Below are 15,401 nucleotides of genomic sequence, written 5' to 3'. Positions count from 1 at the left end.
CTCCTCCCCTCTCCTCTCCTCTCCTCCCCTCTCCTCTCCTCTCCTCTCTCTTCTTCTCACTTCACTCCACTCACCTCCTCGCCCCCATTTTGTCTTGTGCTTGTTGAATTTCATTCTGTAGCCTTCTCTGTCCTAGAACATCCTTGCATACCCCAGGTTGCATACCCTCTAGATGTCAGCAATTGCCCTGCCTTCTGAATACTTGGATTTCAAATCTTACCTGTTTGCAGAGGTTGGTTTCTAAAAGTAATCCATCTTGAGTCTTTCCCTTGGCTAACTCCCCCACCAGTTCAGCTTTAGTTATCTTTTACCAGTGTGATCACACAAACATCTTAGCTTGCCATTTGCTGATGCTCTAAGCTGTGTAGACCTAGCCTTTCCCTTCTTGCCCTTCCTTTAAATGTGCTTCATGAGGCAAACTCACTCCAGCTCTTTATGGTCTGCTACCTGCGTAAAGTCCTGGCATCACCCTGTTACCCCAGCCCTCCATCCCATAGTTACTTCTTTGCCTGTTTCTGTTTATAAGGTTCAGCTTCCATGAGCTCAGCATGGAGGTGATTTTCTTTGATGAGCTTCCCTGAGCATCTTGTGTACTTTGTTATCCCTGCTGTGTGCTAGCTCTTTAGACTTCCTCTGATCAATACTCATAACTCCTGCACAGTTTTATAAGCTGCTTTCCTTTGCAGATGTTAAGGAGGGTAACAGGGTGGTTTTGTTTGTTGTTTTGTCTTATGGTGCTAATATAACATCGAGCACACATTGACTTGAATTGGTTTTATATAAATTAAAAAAAAAAAAAAACCCAACTTGTCACCTCCAAATGTTCTTCTCACACTATCATTTTCCATGCTTTATGTCCATGATGTTTCAGTGACATTTACTTTTTCTTCAGAATATCTAGGGATTAACATGTTACCCTTGGTCCTTACTTCCAAAATTTCTAAAATCATATAACACTTAATATTCTTTCATAGTTTCTTATAATATTTTGCTATTCTGGGGCTATGAGTTAATTAGAGTATATATATTTTAACATCTAATTTTTTTCTTCACTGCACCTCCACCCCAATCTGTTGCTAACATTTGCTAACGTTTCCTTTTTCTGGTCGTATACAGACTTTATTGTGGTAGGGAGGAATGTGATGTACGTGATGTAAATAAGAATTTAACCCTCACAGTTATCATCTAGGAATTATATCTGTTTTTAGTTTTTGGTCTAATGCAACATATAGACTTTTCAATTGTCTTAGGCTTATTTAGCTATTCAACAAATCAGACCTTGAGTCTGCCTTCTAGTTAGCAAATGGATGGGGGTGGAGTGGCATAAAAGCTTGAAAAATATAAGCTGGCCAATCAGTCTGCCTGGGTTTTGTAGGTTGCACATAGAGTGTGGTCAGGATAGATGCCTGTATTCCATGTTAGTCTTCAGACACCGGAGTGTGCAGAGGCAGTTGGGAATCAGTGGGTAAAGTCATGACTTCTCAGCTTCCTATGTGTGTTCTTTTCAACAAGGCTCACTTCGTTTCTCACATCAATACAATGAACATAATGGTATTTACATCACAAGGTCATTGCTAGTCATACAGCAAGTATTCGGTAAGTCACACTTTAAACACACCTGTGCAGTGTCTGTTATTTTGAAAGCAACACATAGGCACTCTATAATCAAAGAGAGCACTGTAGGTTTCCACATTCATGAAAAATATGCCTGGTATGACAATCACATGTGTTCAGATGTAACAATCTATTTTCTGAAGAAAAGGGAATAATTTCTAATAATCATATGATGTTATGCAAATCCAGTAGAATCCTCTGGAGGGCGCAGACTCTGGAGCCATTTGTAACCTCATCTTTGATTCAGCATGTCCGTGTGTCCTCTGATTCTCCCCTTACCCTTCTGGGGAAAGAAAGGTTAATGTTCTCGTTGATCACCTTGATTCTTAGGTCTTGCTTAATATCCTCTCCTGTCGTGCTTGCATTCAGTTTTTACCTATGCAACTGCTCCTAATGTGCTAGCGTTCAAAGTATGAGGCACCCCCTGCCTATGTGAATGCAAAAGTAAAGAAGAGTTCAAATGGAAATTTTGACCTAGCTTTTCGTCTAATAATCACCTAACTCTCCTTCCCAGGGATAAATAGGCATAGCATCACTAATAGTATCTTTCAGTCCTTTAACAAAGCACCCTGTGAGACAGGATGATTTCAAGATGTATTATCTTCTTTTGGCTACAGAGGTTACAGAGGAAAAACAGAAAATTATCTAAGAATCACAGTGAACTCCAAGCTGTGGAACAAGAACGACACTATTTGATTATTGAGTTTAACGAATAACAAAAGAGTACATCAATATATGTTTGTGCATTAGAAAATGTTCAACTGACATTCCAGAATAAAAAGCATTGATTCGTAGCATTTGCATAATTCCATGATGAACAGTGTCATTTGACTTATTTGAAGCTATAAAGAGGTGCTGAACTTAGAGTAGTGAGCAAGACCAATAGGTTCTTATGAGCTGTATCCAGTACCAGGTGTCTAGACATAAAGAGAAGACAGATCTTAGCCTGTCTTCCTATCTAGTGAATTGACAATTATTTTTCAATAACCTTGCTAAGTAGTTGCATCATTCTAAGAATGCATTCTTTCTAAAGGAGGCTTTCTAGCTAGATTCATGAGGTCTGCAGAAGGGAGAATGTGGTGTAAAAAGTACAACCCCAGGAGCACAAAGGGTAAAAGAGCATCATTCATTACACACTAAAACAGAACATGCGACAAGTAGTGTCTTAACACAACAGTTAAGTCTGTTGCACAGCAGTAGATGGTCCTCTTGGGAGAACTGTGAAGTTGTTACTTAGGTTCTTCTACAATGAGTTTGTACCTTAGCTAAGTCTACACAGAGAAGGAAACAGGCATTTGAAAAGTCATGGAGGACAGTTCCCGAGCTGTGCTCTCCAGAAACACAATGGTGATTATATCAAACATTCTGACTGTCTACAGCCCCTTACTATGATAATGTAAGAACTGTTGAAAATTTATAAAAGGCTGAACGTTGTCTTCCTTCCTTTTTTCATTCAGGTTTCTTATGGCCTTACTCAGAACGCAGAATACTTAACTGTTTCTTTCCCCCTCCCTGTCCTTCTCCCTCCCTCCTGTGCCCACATGCATGCAGGTATACTCACATTGGAAATCTTAGTAACTGCATAAAATAACATTATATAGTGGGTGGTGACAGGTTAGCAGAAAGGCTAACACTGAGGAGTGTTTTGAGTTCAGGACAACTTTGAAGAATGCTCATGGAAAGGCATGCCACCAAGGTTTGTTGACTGCTCAAAAATTTGATTTTGTCCTGCTTTGTTCAGTTAAAAAAAAAAAAAAGATGTGCAAGTATAAATATCCAGGAGTTGCTTGGAGCAACATTTGTGGCTGGCTATTATATATCTGGCTTAGGAAATGGGTAATTATAGAGGTTTTATTTCTCAGTTGTTCAGATTTGATAACATTTGGAGTTTAATGCAGTGTTTTTGTTAATATGTAGAGATATGGACCCTCAGGAAATTCAAGCTAACGATAAACAGGAGCCCGGGAATTAGTGCTTATTCTCACTGGTTGGTTGATGGTTGAACAAATCCTTTGTGGCCACTATACATCCAACTGTTCTATACAGTATTTGGCAACTATTAAGCAATTAGGATGGCAAATTGTTATGCTTATTTGGAAGTTTTAGCAATAAATAAATTATTATTCTAATGAATCATATCATTTAATTAACAAGAATCATTCCTGTGGCTATAAAGTTGTTTCAGTGATGAAGAGCACTGGCTGTTCTTCCAGAAGAACTGGATGCTGTCCTCCACACATATATGCTAGCTCACAACTATGAGTTACTCTAGTCCCTGCAGAGTTAATGCCTTTTTCTTGCCTCCAAGGGCAGGACACTGGTGGTGTGTATATGTATATATGCAGAGAAATATCTATACACATAAATACCAGGCATTAGATGGATAGATAGATAGATAGATAAATAGATAAAATTATTTAAAAAGAGTCATTCTTTTTGGAGGATGGAGCTGTTGTTAGAATTCTTGTGCTGCAGTGGATGGCTTTACACCTATGCACACATGTGCAAAACTAACTGAGCCCAAGGAGTCAGTGACCACTACCACAACAAACAATACATGTAGTTGGGAAAGGAAATGTTGAGGGAGATATGGGAGAAAATGGACAGGAAATGGGAGGAGATACAACTATGTTTCATTGTATATCATTCAGCCCTTTAACAGAGCACTCTATGAGACAAGACAATTTCATGATGAAAGAAAATGCCACATGTGAGTCTCAGAGTCCTTTTGTGTTTCTGAGAGTATGTAGGAACTGTTGCCTATGGGAATGTAAGGGTTAACATTTAAAATTGACTGGTTGCCTCCTGATTTCTTGCACATAAAGCCATGCGAAGTTCAGGGAGAGACTTCTTCCCCTAGTAATGAAGCTCTCTGCTGCTAATGGCCCATGCAGACTCCCTTGGCTCCTCCAAATTAGAAATACTTTTGTGCTCCTTTGCTTCATTAACAGTAAAGAGAGGGAGATTGGTGGCTATTTAGGGCACAGGGAAATTGGTGGCTATTTAGGGCAAGCAAAGATTGTAGTAATTATGGTTGGTAAATTCCCTTCATGGTGTTCTTTGACTCTTGATGTTCTCTTGGTGCCTTTCAGAGAAGCCCACCACTGTCAGTGCTGGCGTTTGGCCTACAAGGATAGGACTTATTCTGACTTCTAAGTTTTAGCTACTTGCAGTGGTCAATCTTACCTGCAGGGAGATGAGTCTTTTACATTCTGATTTGCTTTTTTAGAATGTGCACTATGACTCTGCCACCAGCTGTGATGAAGCCATGCTTAGTATCTACTTCTTTATTTACACTACAGAAAGTTGGCTTTCATGACAGCCTAGGAAACTACAGCCTGAATGGTTGAGATAAGATGAGAGAGGTTTGATAGACTCAGGGATCTACAGGAAGAGCTGGCTTGGCAGAAAGAGGTAAGAAGAAAGTCGGTTTAGAATTACACTATGGAGGGTCTCTAGGTGACTGAGTGGCTACTACAATGTGATTGTGTACTGATGGAAGAGAAGAATATCCAGTGAGTGGCACAAAGGACCCTAAGACAAGTAGAATTTCACTAATGCTGTCAGAGTTTTGGCAACATTTAGAGGGGAAAATATTTATAAAAGTCTTAGAAACTGGGAACATATCCTGTTTTTGTTTCTGTTGTTGTTTTGAAACAAATTGCAATCTATAGGAACCTAATCAAGAAATTTACATCCCAGTTGGCTAATAGAAAAGATAATGAAAGAAATAGGATAAGTAACTAGCTCTATTCAAAATGACTAGGGGATTCTTGGGATATATTCATGATCCTGAGAATCAAAAATAATTGCTTGGAAATCTACCTAACTGATTATATTGAGATGTTTTAAGATAAGATTTAAATAACTCTTTTTTATTTTTTTATTGGTTATTTTATTTATTTACACTTCAAATGTCATCTCCCTTCCCAGTTTCCCCTCTGCAAACTTCCTATCCCATCACCCCTTCCCCCTGCTTCTAAGAGGGGGCTCCCCCCACCCATTCACTCCTTCCTCACTGCCCTTACATTTCCCCTACACTGGGGCATCAAACATTCACAGCACCTAGGGCCTCCCCTCCCACTGATGCCAGATGAGGCCATTCTCTGCTACATATGCAAACTGAAGCCATGGGTCCCTCCATGTTTATTCTTTCGTTGGTAGTTTAGTCCCTGGAAACTCTGGGATAAGGTGGAATAAATGATAACTAGGAAGATAATGAGACATGTACTCCTACATTTTTTCATTTAGTATTTAGTTTAAACTAATTTTGGTGGCCAAACCTGAGTCCTAAATTTCTGACCATTATCTGTGGACAACTTGAACTTCATCCATGATCCACCTCTTTCTCCATCAACTATTCCCTTTGATGACACAATTCTGAGTCTGTCTGACCAGAAATATGGTCTGTGTATATGCAGGATCTGAAGGGACTAAGATGACCAGATGTTCATTTCTTGTTCTGTTAGCTCTTAGGGTACCTGGTGCTCTAGGGACCCGGCTATGGCAATGCTAAGGGAGTAGGTAGATATGGGCAACATCTAGAGTCTGGAAACCATGAGAAAACTTTTTTTTTAAAGATGCTTTCTTATTTACAATATCTCCTTTCCCAGGTCCCCCCCCAAATAAAAAATAAAAAATAAAAATAAAATAAAATAAGAAAATATAAAATAAAATAAACAAAAACCAAAACAATCCCCTGTTCTCTCCCCCCTACCCCTGCTCACCATGGCATTCCCCTACACTGGGGCATAGAACCTTCACCAGGGGGGTCCTCTCCTCCCATGGATGACCAGCTTGGCCATCCTCTGCTATATGCATGCTGCTGGAGCCATGAGTCCTCCCATGTGTACTCTTTGGTTGGAGTTTTAGTCCCTGGGAGCTCTGAAGGTACTAGTTAGTTCATATTGTTCTTCCTAAGGGGCTGCAAACCCTTCAGCTCCTTGGATCCTTTCTCTAGCTCCTTTACTGGGGACCCTGTGCTCAGTCCAATGGATGGCTGTGAGCCTCTACTTCTATATTAGTCGGGTACTGTCAGAGCCTCTCAGGAGACAGCTATCTCAGACTCCTGTCATCTAGCACTTGTTGGCATCCACAGTAGTGTCTAGATTTGATGACTGAATATGGGAAGGATTCCCAGGTGGAGCAGTCTCTGAATTGTCCTTCCTTTAGTAAAACTTAATGAACGTTTGTCCTCATCCAGGAAACTGGAGACTGAGAATTGAAAGTAAAGAACAAAATTCAAGAATAGTTGGAGGAAAGGGAACTTTGGGTCAGAGGGAAGGGGTTACATTCAAGACTACCAAAGAGCTAAGTGCTCAGATCTTTGCAAATACTGTGAGTAATGCAATGACCTTCTGGAGATCAGCTATGCTTGTATCATTACTGATGGTCACAAAATCAGATGTAAGAATGTATGTTATCATAGTTTGAATAAGAAATGCTTATTAGTGGTATTTGAGGCTTACATTTGAAGATGTAAGCATTTAGTTTCCTATTCATCCCAGCACACCTGATAATTGCTACCAGGCCTCCCTACCCCTATGGACTCTTATCATTCTAGAGCCAAAAGCAAACATAACTCCTTCTCCATCTTATATAAGTTGCCTTGATAATGATATTTTATCATAATAAGAGAAAAGTAACTAATGTGTATTCTGATCTATGGAGAGAAGCTATTGGCTCTGCAAGATCACTGATGAGACTAGTATTGCTTAACTGTTAGAGAGAAGGAAGCTGAAGCTCTCAAGGACATGCTGCTGTTTATAAGGAAGAAGCATGGGGAGGAAGTTCAAGGCTTATAGTACAAGATTGCCAAATTTGGGTTGACTATGGAGGTATGTGTCCCCAAACTTCAACACCTCAGATCATGGTGGACCTCTGGGGCAATATGATGAGTTAGCTCAGGACAAGGAATGGGAGATAGAAAAGTACTTGTTGCAGCATATTAAGGGCAACATAATGGTGGTTGCTTTATAGTCCTTAGAGAATAGTAGTTGCTAGTGTGACTTATGGAGCCTAGGTGACATTTATGGAGCTGAGAGGCAAAGCCTACTTCTTGGATATTAATAATTAATTTGACTTCAGTGGAATTTAAGAACACAGCCTGGTATGTTTACTGTCTGTGCTTTGCATACGGAGCTACTCAACAAGTTTTGCTACACATTGGTGGAACTCACAAATACCCAGGCAAGTAGTGTCATGAGGCTAGGACACTTTGAGTATTGTCCAAGGCAGGGAACATCACAGGCTATCTGGATGCCAAATACCACTCACTACTGCCTTCTGGAAGATAAGGAAGGCTTAAATTCCCATGATAACCTTGGCAGTGGCAACAATTATATAAATCTCACAAAAGATCACTGTCTATAGGATCTGGCCACGATAGTGACTAATAAATACCTACAAAGTTCTGAAGTACTAAGTTAGCAGAAGTAGGAAACCCTTCCAGGAGCAAAGACCAGTTCAGAGGTTGTTGAACATTTACAAAAGAAAATGAAGCTGTTTCCCAAAGTGGCTCAATTGATAGAACATAGATAGAATAGAAGAAATTAGAGTTCATGTGGAAACCTCAGCAGTTTTAGAAGTCATGACCTACTTCAAGCACATTACTCAGGAGAGTTTTCAACTACCACATATAAGTGTATGAGCCACTTTGGTAAATGTTATGTAGCTTTGAGTGGAGTTAACAAATGCCAATAATTTATAATCAACTGCTAATCTTTGATTAACAAGTTTAGAAGTCTAGTCTCCTTCCATTTGTATGGTTTTCTGTATACACATGTTCGCTGCAGAGAAATATCACAAAGTAGACAGTCAACATATTTTGACACACTTAGTACTTGATCATTTCCTCAACAAATATCTTTTGACTTGTTATTGTGTGAAAGTGAATTTCATTTGATGCACAAAATCAATGATTAGAGGTTCAGACATTTCATTTATTCTCGTCTGCATAAGGTCCTATAGTTCATTATTCAAAGTCTTTATGCCCATGTGAAGCTGAAAGATGATTCAGTGTTGTTGAAGATGAATCATATAGAACTGTGAAGAATCCTATTCCAAATTGGACTATGGTATTCATTAGAGCCAACATGTCAATCTCCTAGATGTTTCGGGCTTAAAATGTATCTCTCTTCTTACCACTTTCATTTATTAGATGCATGCTTTTATTTTTCAATGTATTAGTTGTACTAATTATGCTGTCCTAGGACTCATAGGTCCATTCTAAAGGTTTTTCTAAATACTACCATTTTATCTTGGTGTGGTCACACATACCTGCAGTCCTAGCTGTAGAGAGGCTGAGATTAAGAATTCAAAGCTTTACCAAATATTGCATTTGATGTCAGCCTTGGCTGTGTGATGAGACCCTGTCTCAAGCACTAATAATATTAAAGATTGTACTTATAAAATCTCCAAATGGGGTATGAATACATCATTAAGTGAGAACAGGAACAGGATGAAATGCTATGGGGGTGAGACTAGGTATTGGATTTGAAGTTGGAACAAACCTCCTTTAGGTTCATTCTGGCTCTAAGAATTTAAGCTAAGACCTGTCCAGCAGTTGTAACACAAATCCTAGTAGAAGTAGATGGGTAAACACTAAGTATCTAAAACCTAAAGACAGAAAATTCTTTCCTTCAACTTTATAATGATCCAGGTAACATTACATTGGCAAATCCTGGGACAGAATAGTTCTTTTATTCTAAATGCTCAAAGATTTTTTTGATCTTTTGTATTTCACTAATGGGAGAAGCAAATAGGTTTAATAACACAAGAAATTCCTAAGTCAATGCTCTGTAACAAAAGGCTTATAGCCATGTTTTCAAATGACACAATATCACAAATAACTTTCCCAGATGTGCTAAACCATTGGCTTAAGACACCACACACACAGCAACCCAGGACAGACCATCAGAATATCCCAAACTTACTGAAACATTATGCAACATCTTTGTGATTTTATTTTGTAACTGGATTGTGTGATTCTCAAATGTGTACTTTGCAGATAACAATTCTGTCTCAATATCAAAAGTCTGATTCATTTGACAGTTTAGGCACTCAAATAAGGGTGGCAAGGAATCAAGGATGTATTGTGTCCATGCTGGAAGAAAGGAAGCCAAGATTTAAAGGGTTAGTTAGTAACCTCCAAGTTCACATACACACTACTGATGTATATAGTTCACATTTGTATTTTATATCTAATATTTTACATTTTATTCTAACTTGTAAAAGCACCCTCTTCTATTTGTTTATTTGAAAAATATATCCGCTGCTGTGCTAAAAGAGCATGATCAAAATTAACTTGAGGAGTAAAGAGTTTATGTGGTTTATGTGTCCCCATCACCATCTGTTATGAAGGTACATCAAGGTGGGAATCAGGAATCAGGAACTGAAGCAAAAGCCATGGAGAAGTGATGCTTACCAGTTTTCTCTCATGTCCTCTTAAATGTGCTTTTCTCAAACACCTCGTGACCACTTGCTCAGAGGCGACACTGCCATGGTGAGCTGGGCCCACCACATAAATCATTAATCAAGAAAACGCCCCACAGACTTCCCTACAAAGCAATCTTAAGGAGGTGTCTTTGCAACCATGGTTCCGTTTTTCAAGATGGGCCTAGCTCAAGTCAAGATGACAAAACTGTCCAGCATAAACAGAATCTCTCTTTGAGTCCCAGGGAGACCCTCTGCCTCAGTCTCCTGGTTGCCCAGGTTCTGAATATTCCCCTTTGCCTATAGGTGTGGGGCCACTTCCCTATAGTTTCAGGCACTTAAGGATTTGCTTAAAGTCATGAGATCATGGCAAGTTTGTTGGTGTAGTGAGAATGATCTCTCTCACACAGGTTTTTCATACTTTTCTTATACCACAGGGCTATAAAGTGGGTTTAGATACATCCAAGTTCCATCTTACTGTGGGAACTCTACACTCACCTTGTTTCATTTTCCATTACTTTCAAAACTTAAGTATCTGCTTGTACCTAAATGTCATGGTAAAAAGTTCTCATACAGTCTAAACAAAGGGAGAACAACAGCCATCTATTTATTGACCATCTAAAATTCTTTTCCTTATGTGTTAGTTTTTTTCCCCCTTATTTTTGAAGTCTTAACTTTTGACTAAATATATTTATGTTCTTTTAAAAAATTATTTATATATTTTATGTACATAAGTACACTGTAGCTGTCTTTAGACACATCAGAGGAAGTAATCGTATCCTGTTATAGATGGTTGCAAGCTACCATGGCGTTGCTGGGAATTGAATTCAGGACCTCTGGAAGAACAGTCAATGCTTTTAACTGCTGAGCTATCTCTCTAGCCCATATATTTATGTTCTAGTAAAATCTTCAAAATCACTTTCTGGGATGAGCTATGTAGAATGAATCAGGGGATCTTAGGTGCTACCATGATTTATCTCAGTTTCTTTATTTGGTGAAATGTAGCTTTCTTCCTTTTAAAAAGTTAGCAAGATGGCACAGACTGCTTTGGGGAGGCCCTATTCAACCAGCCTGCATTTGTAAAGGGCACGATCGGCACCAACATGTGTAGAGCCCTGGTCTGACATGGAAGCCACCAAGGGAAAGACAGAATTACGTCTGACTCAAGCTTAGTACAATCTGTAGTTTTAAAGAAGCAAACCCAGGAACATCAAGGTACAGCAATGGCAGTGTGTAGGTAATGGCAGTGTGTGGTAGGCCAGACCCTAGGAGAGAAGCCAAGATCTTCATTCCAGGAAACACCACCGAAGCTCTTTTTCCTAGGCAGTTGGAGAAGGGTACTGAAGAGCTGCTACACATCAGGTTCTGGGCTCCTGAAAACTCCTATGGGGATATCAAATTACTCATAATGATTTTTTGTTGTTGTTAACAAGCTTGCTACATGACAACATTTTTACTGTGGACATTTGTTAAATTATGTTTTATTCCAGCCCACATGGATTCATTAAGGTGACCTTTAATATTGGTTTCAGGTATGACTGTTGCTCACCTAACTCCACCCCAACCATGTCATATATGCAAGTCTTTTGTTGGCAATGTTCTAGTAGGCTGTCTTGACCTACATAGATTGTAAACACTTTGGTAGACACAGAGATAGAAGCCACTTGGGTTCACCAGCAGGGACTGGAGTGGAAGAGGAAGGCTTTAGATGTAGAATGGGAAAATTACCACGGAATTAGTTGTTTTTAGATTTTATTCATTCATTTATTTTAGATATATGTATGATTTGCCTGTGTGTATATCTGTGCAGTGTGCACGGACTCTGCAAGATGGAGTTGAGTCCCCTGAAATTGGAGTTACGTGTAGTCCTTAGCAGCCCTCTGTGTCCTGAGATTCAAACCCAGGTCCTATGGAACAGCAGCAAGTACTCCTAGCTATCTCCTGGGCCCACCTTGGAATTCTTACTTAGTTTTCCTTTTATTTTTCTTTCACTGTAGAGCTAATAGCCTTGATGTTCCTAAGAATTTAACCATTACTGACATCAGAAATAAGACAGCCACTGTCAATTATGTAGATGACACACTATCTAACTATTATGGATGGATGGCTCTACTCTTGGATCAAGAGACCTACGTGCTGCAGTTTGAGGGCCCTTGGATGGACAGATCTTTGGAGGTAACCCAATCTATTGGTATTACAAACTAAGGGGTTCTCTGTGCTTCTGTGAAGGAGTGGGCTGTAAACTATGCTCATGCAGGATACTGCGACAACATTTTGATACATGGCTTGTTCACTTGAATATTTTGGTATTTAAATCCCATCTTGAATACAAAACTAGTTCTTCTAGAAATGGTAAATTAAGTAATTCAATGAAAATTATGCTTTAAGTGTTTACCATAATATCTTTAAAAAAAAATTATAGGTAAAATTCTACCTTACCACTGTTTTAAGGGTTAGAAGGCAGAGGGAATGTCTTAACTGAGTATTTACATGTTTCATACTGCCACCTTGTGGCTCAAGATGAATTTGCAAATCTATGCTTCTCCAAGCTGGACTGGATGGAAAGAATCAAATTACTAGGGGTAATAGCTAGGTAGGAAGTGGGCCCGTTTTTTAAAAGTGATAACAACAACAACAAATAAGACATGAAATAAAATTTAAAAGGGAAAAGGTAATTCAATGTGTTTCCTTAAGCTAATTTCCCTGTCACATGTGGGTTTTTTTTTTTCCTTTTTTTCCTGTGTCACGTGCAACAAGGTCCACATAGTTGTAAATGTGTATCTTAGGGAAAGAAGAGGGACACATCTTGTGCCATCGCACCATGACCCTCAAAAAGGATATCCTGACCTCTGATTCTTTTTGTGGTCCTTCGGTTCACCATGAAAACACTTAAGGGGGATTTCCCCAAAGCTAAGGGGGATAAAGATTTAACACAGGAGAGTTTGTGTCCTGGCCCAGCTCTGTCCCGTCTTGTGATGCATGGAAAGCTGCCGCGTGCTGTACAGTGAGATCAACAACTGCTGGGCTCTTGTAGCTGAATGAATCAAAGGTGCCTCGTGCTATGTAATGTGCCCCAGGAGTGCCAGCTCTTGCTGTGACTCACACACAGTTCTTACTACTGCTTGCCTCTGCGTGTCCTGAGGCTAGGTGGGAAGGAACTGTAGACTTTCCCATTTCCCTTACAGCTGCTTGACCTGAGAGAAGTCAATTCACTTATCTGGGCCATGCTCTGCTCCTCTGTTAACTGTGGTTATGAACAATAGGAACCCCATGGCGTTTTTTTTTTCCCTCAGTATTTACAGTTAATGAGTTTGTAGCCCCACTGTGAAATAGATTCAAGTAGGTCTGTTTCTCACACAGAATGTGTGGCTTGGCGTTGATTTGTTCTGTTGCTAAAATGATTCTTTTTGACGGGAAGGTGTCTTCTCCATCATCAATGTGGTTTTCTTTCCCCCTCTCTCTCACTTCAGTACTCAGCAACATTTGACAGCTTTGCCCCTGGAAATCACCTCCTGCTAATGCATAGGGACCTACCACCTTATCCAGACATCCTCATCAGATGTGGGAGTCGGGTGGGCCAGTCACTTCCATCTCATCCTTTGCCCAGTCAAGACAGAGCCTGTGATTGGTTTTTCAATAGGCAGTTGAGGCAGCTCACCTACCTGGGTAAGTGTCCACCTGCAGAGGTATCTTTGAGGGCACATGGTCAATGTTTTCTTTTTCTTGAATTTGCGCATTTGTGCTGTGATATAAATACAAAGGTGACAGCTGCATTGTGTGCTTTAATGAAATGGATAGATAGGCTTATAGGTTTAAATCTCAATCCTGAAACTCAGCATTTATCACCCACTATATCCAGACATTTTCCTCAGACTGTCATAATTGAATCCTTCTACAGAGATAAATAAAATTGTGTATATTTCATTAGAAGGAGAAGGTGGTGGGTGATAAGTAGATATTCCCTTATTTCTAAAATAATAATAGGGCCTACATCAAAGGGCATTCGATTAAATAAAGGGTGGAATGTAAAGTTCTTTATCCAAGTACTTAAATCTAGATCGTGTGTAACATATTTATAATATTGATTTTTTTTACTGATTTTAAGATAACATTCTATTTGTAGCAAAATGATTGCAAATTAAAACTGCTTTGAGATGGGGCTGGAGGGATGGTTCAGCCGTTAAGTGTGCTTGCTGCTTTTACAGAGGACATGAGTTTGTTACCCAGCACTACTGGTAATAACTCCAGTTCCAGGGGATCCAAGGGAACATGGCATCTATGTTTATAAAGCTATAATTATATATATATATATATAATTATTTATATATATTTTTATATATAAAAATATATATATATTTGTAGTTTATATATATTTGTAGTTTAAAAAAAGACTGGTTGGAGAGTCTGTTTCACTCCAGTCAGGATGGCTAACATCAAGAACACAATAAATGCTGGCAAAGATGTAATGGAAAGAGAATTTCTTATTCATTTCTGTCACGGATGCAAAGTAGTGAAGTCATTATGGAAATCAGCATGAAAGTCTGTTTAAAAACTAAACACAGACTTACTATGTGACCAAGGTGTAAATCCATGAAAAGATTCTAGATTAGCATACCAGAGATCATTGCTCACATGTGTGTATTGATACACCCTTCACAAAGAGCTAGGGAATGGAATCAGCCTAGCTTTCCATCAATGGAGGAGTTTAAAAAGAAAATGTGATACATATACACAATTTTATTTATCTATAAAGAAGAATTCAATTATGACATTCAGAGGAATACGGTTGGAACTAGCGATCATTATGGTAAGCTAGATTCAGAATGCAAACATATGTTTTCTCTCATATGTGAAGTGTAGATGTGTGTGTGTTTGTATGTGATAGATAGATAGATAGATAGATAGATAGATAGATAGATAGATAGATAGACAGACAGATAGATGATAGATAGTGGTAGAAAAGAGGAGTATGAGAGAGGAGGATATGTTCTACATGGAGGGGAGATAGGAGCAAGAGAGTGTGATGGAATATGTATGTCATGAAAGTAGAAGAGGAGGTAATTGCAGAGTAGGGGACAGTAAGAGAGAGAGGAGTGAGGACTTAATAACAAAGAGTCTCATGGTATCCCAGTATGGAATGGAAAGTCACATTTTCCATAAATTCCGCTTCTTTGTATGCTAAACTCAACCAACCAACTATCTGGGACTATGAAGATGACAGTCTGGCCAGTTGTGGCCACAGACACAGGGAACAGCACAGAATATCTTCTGATGCCTTGATGTGACATTTGAGAAGAGAAACTTTGGAAAGCTGTTGAGGTTAGAGAATCAAGATGGCGTGAGGTCCAGATCCA

At 39.2% G+C, this 15,401-nt stretch overlaps 1 protein-coding gene across 1 annotated transcript in view; it reads left to right on the top strand.

Annotated features, from left to right (window-relative positions):
• The window catches only part of Pkhd1 (PKHD1 ciliary IPT domain containing fibrocystin/polyductin), a 480,627-nt gene that overhangs the window by 252,561 nt on the left and 212,665 nt on the right, over positions 1 to 15,401 (top strand). Inside the window, exons 49-50 of the mRNA XM_031366970.1 lie at positions 12,045 to 12,222; positions 13,518 to 13,713. Of these exons, the coding sequence (XP_031222830.1) occupies positions 12,045 to 12,222; positions 13,518 to 13,713 (374 nt within the window). The remainder of the gene's footprint in view (positions 1 to 12,044; positions 12,223 to 13,517; positions 13,714 to 15,401) is intronic.

The sequence above is a fragment of the Mastomys coucha genome, unplaced genomic scaffold (genome assembly GCF_008632895.1).
Source record: "Mastomys coucha isolate ucsf_1 unplaced genomic scaffold, UCSF_Mcou_1 pScaffold14, whole genome shotgun sequence".
NCBI classification, from domain to species: domain Eukaryota; kingdom Metazoa; phylum Chordata; class Mammalia; order Rodentia; family Muridae; genus Mastomys; species Mastomys coucha.
Note: the sequence above shows the minus strand (reverse complement) of the source record. Positions and strands in the feature narration are given on the sequence as shown.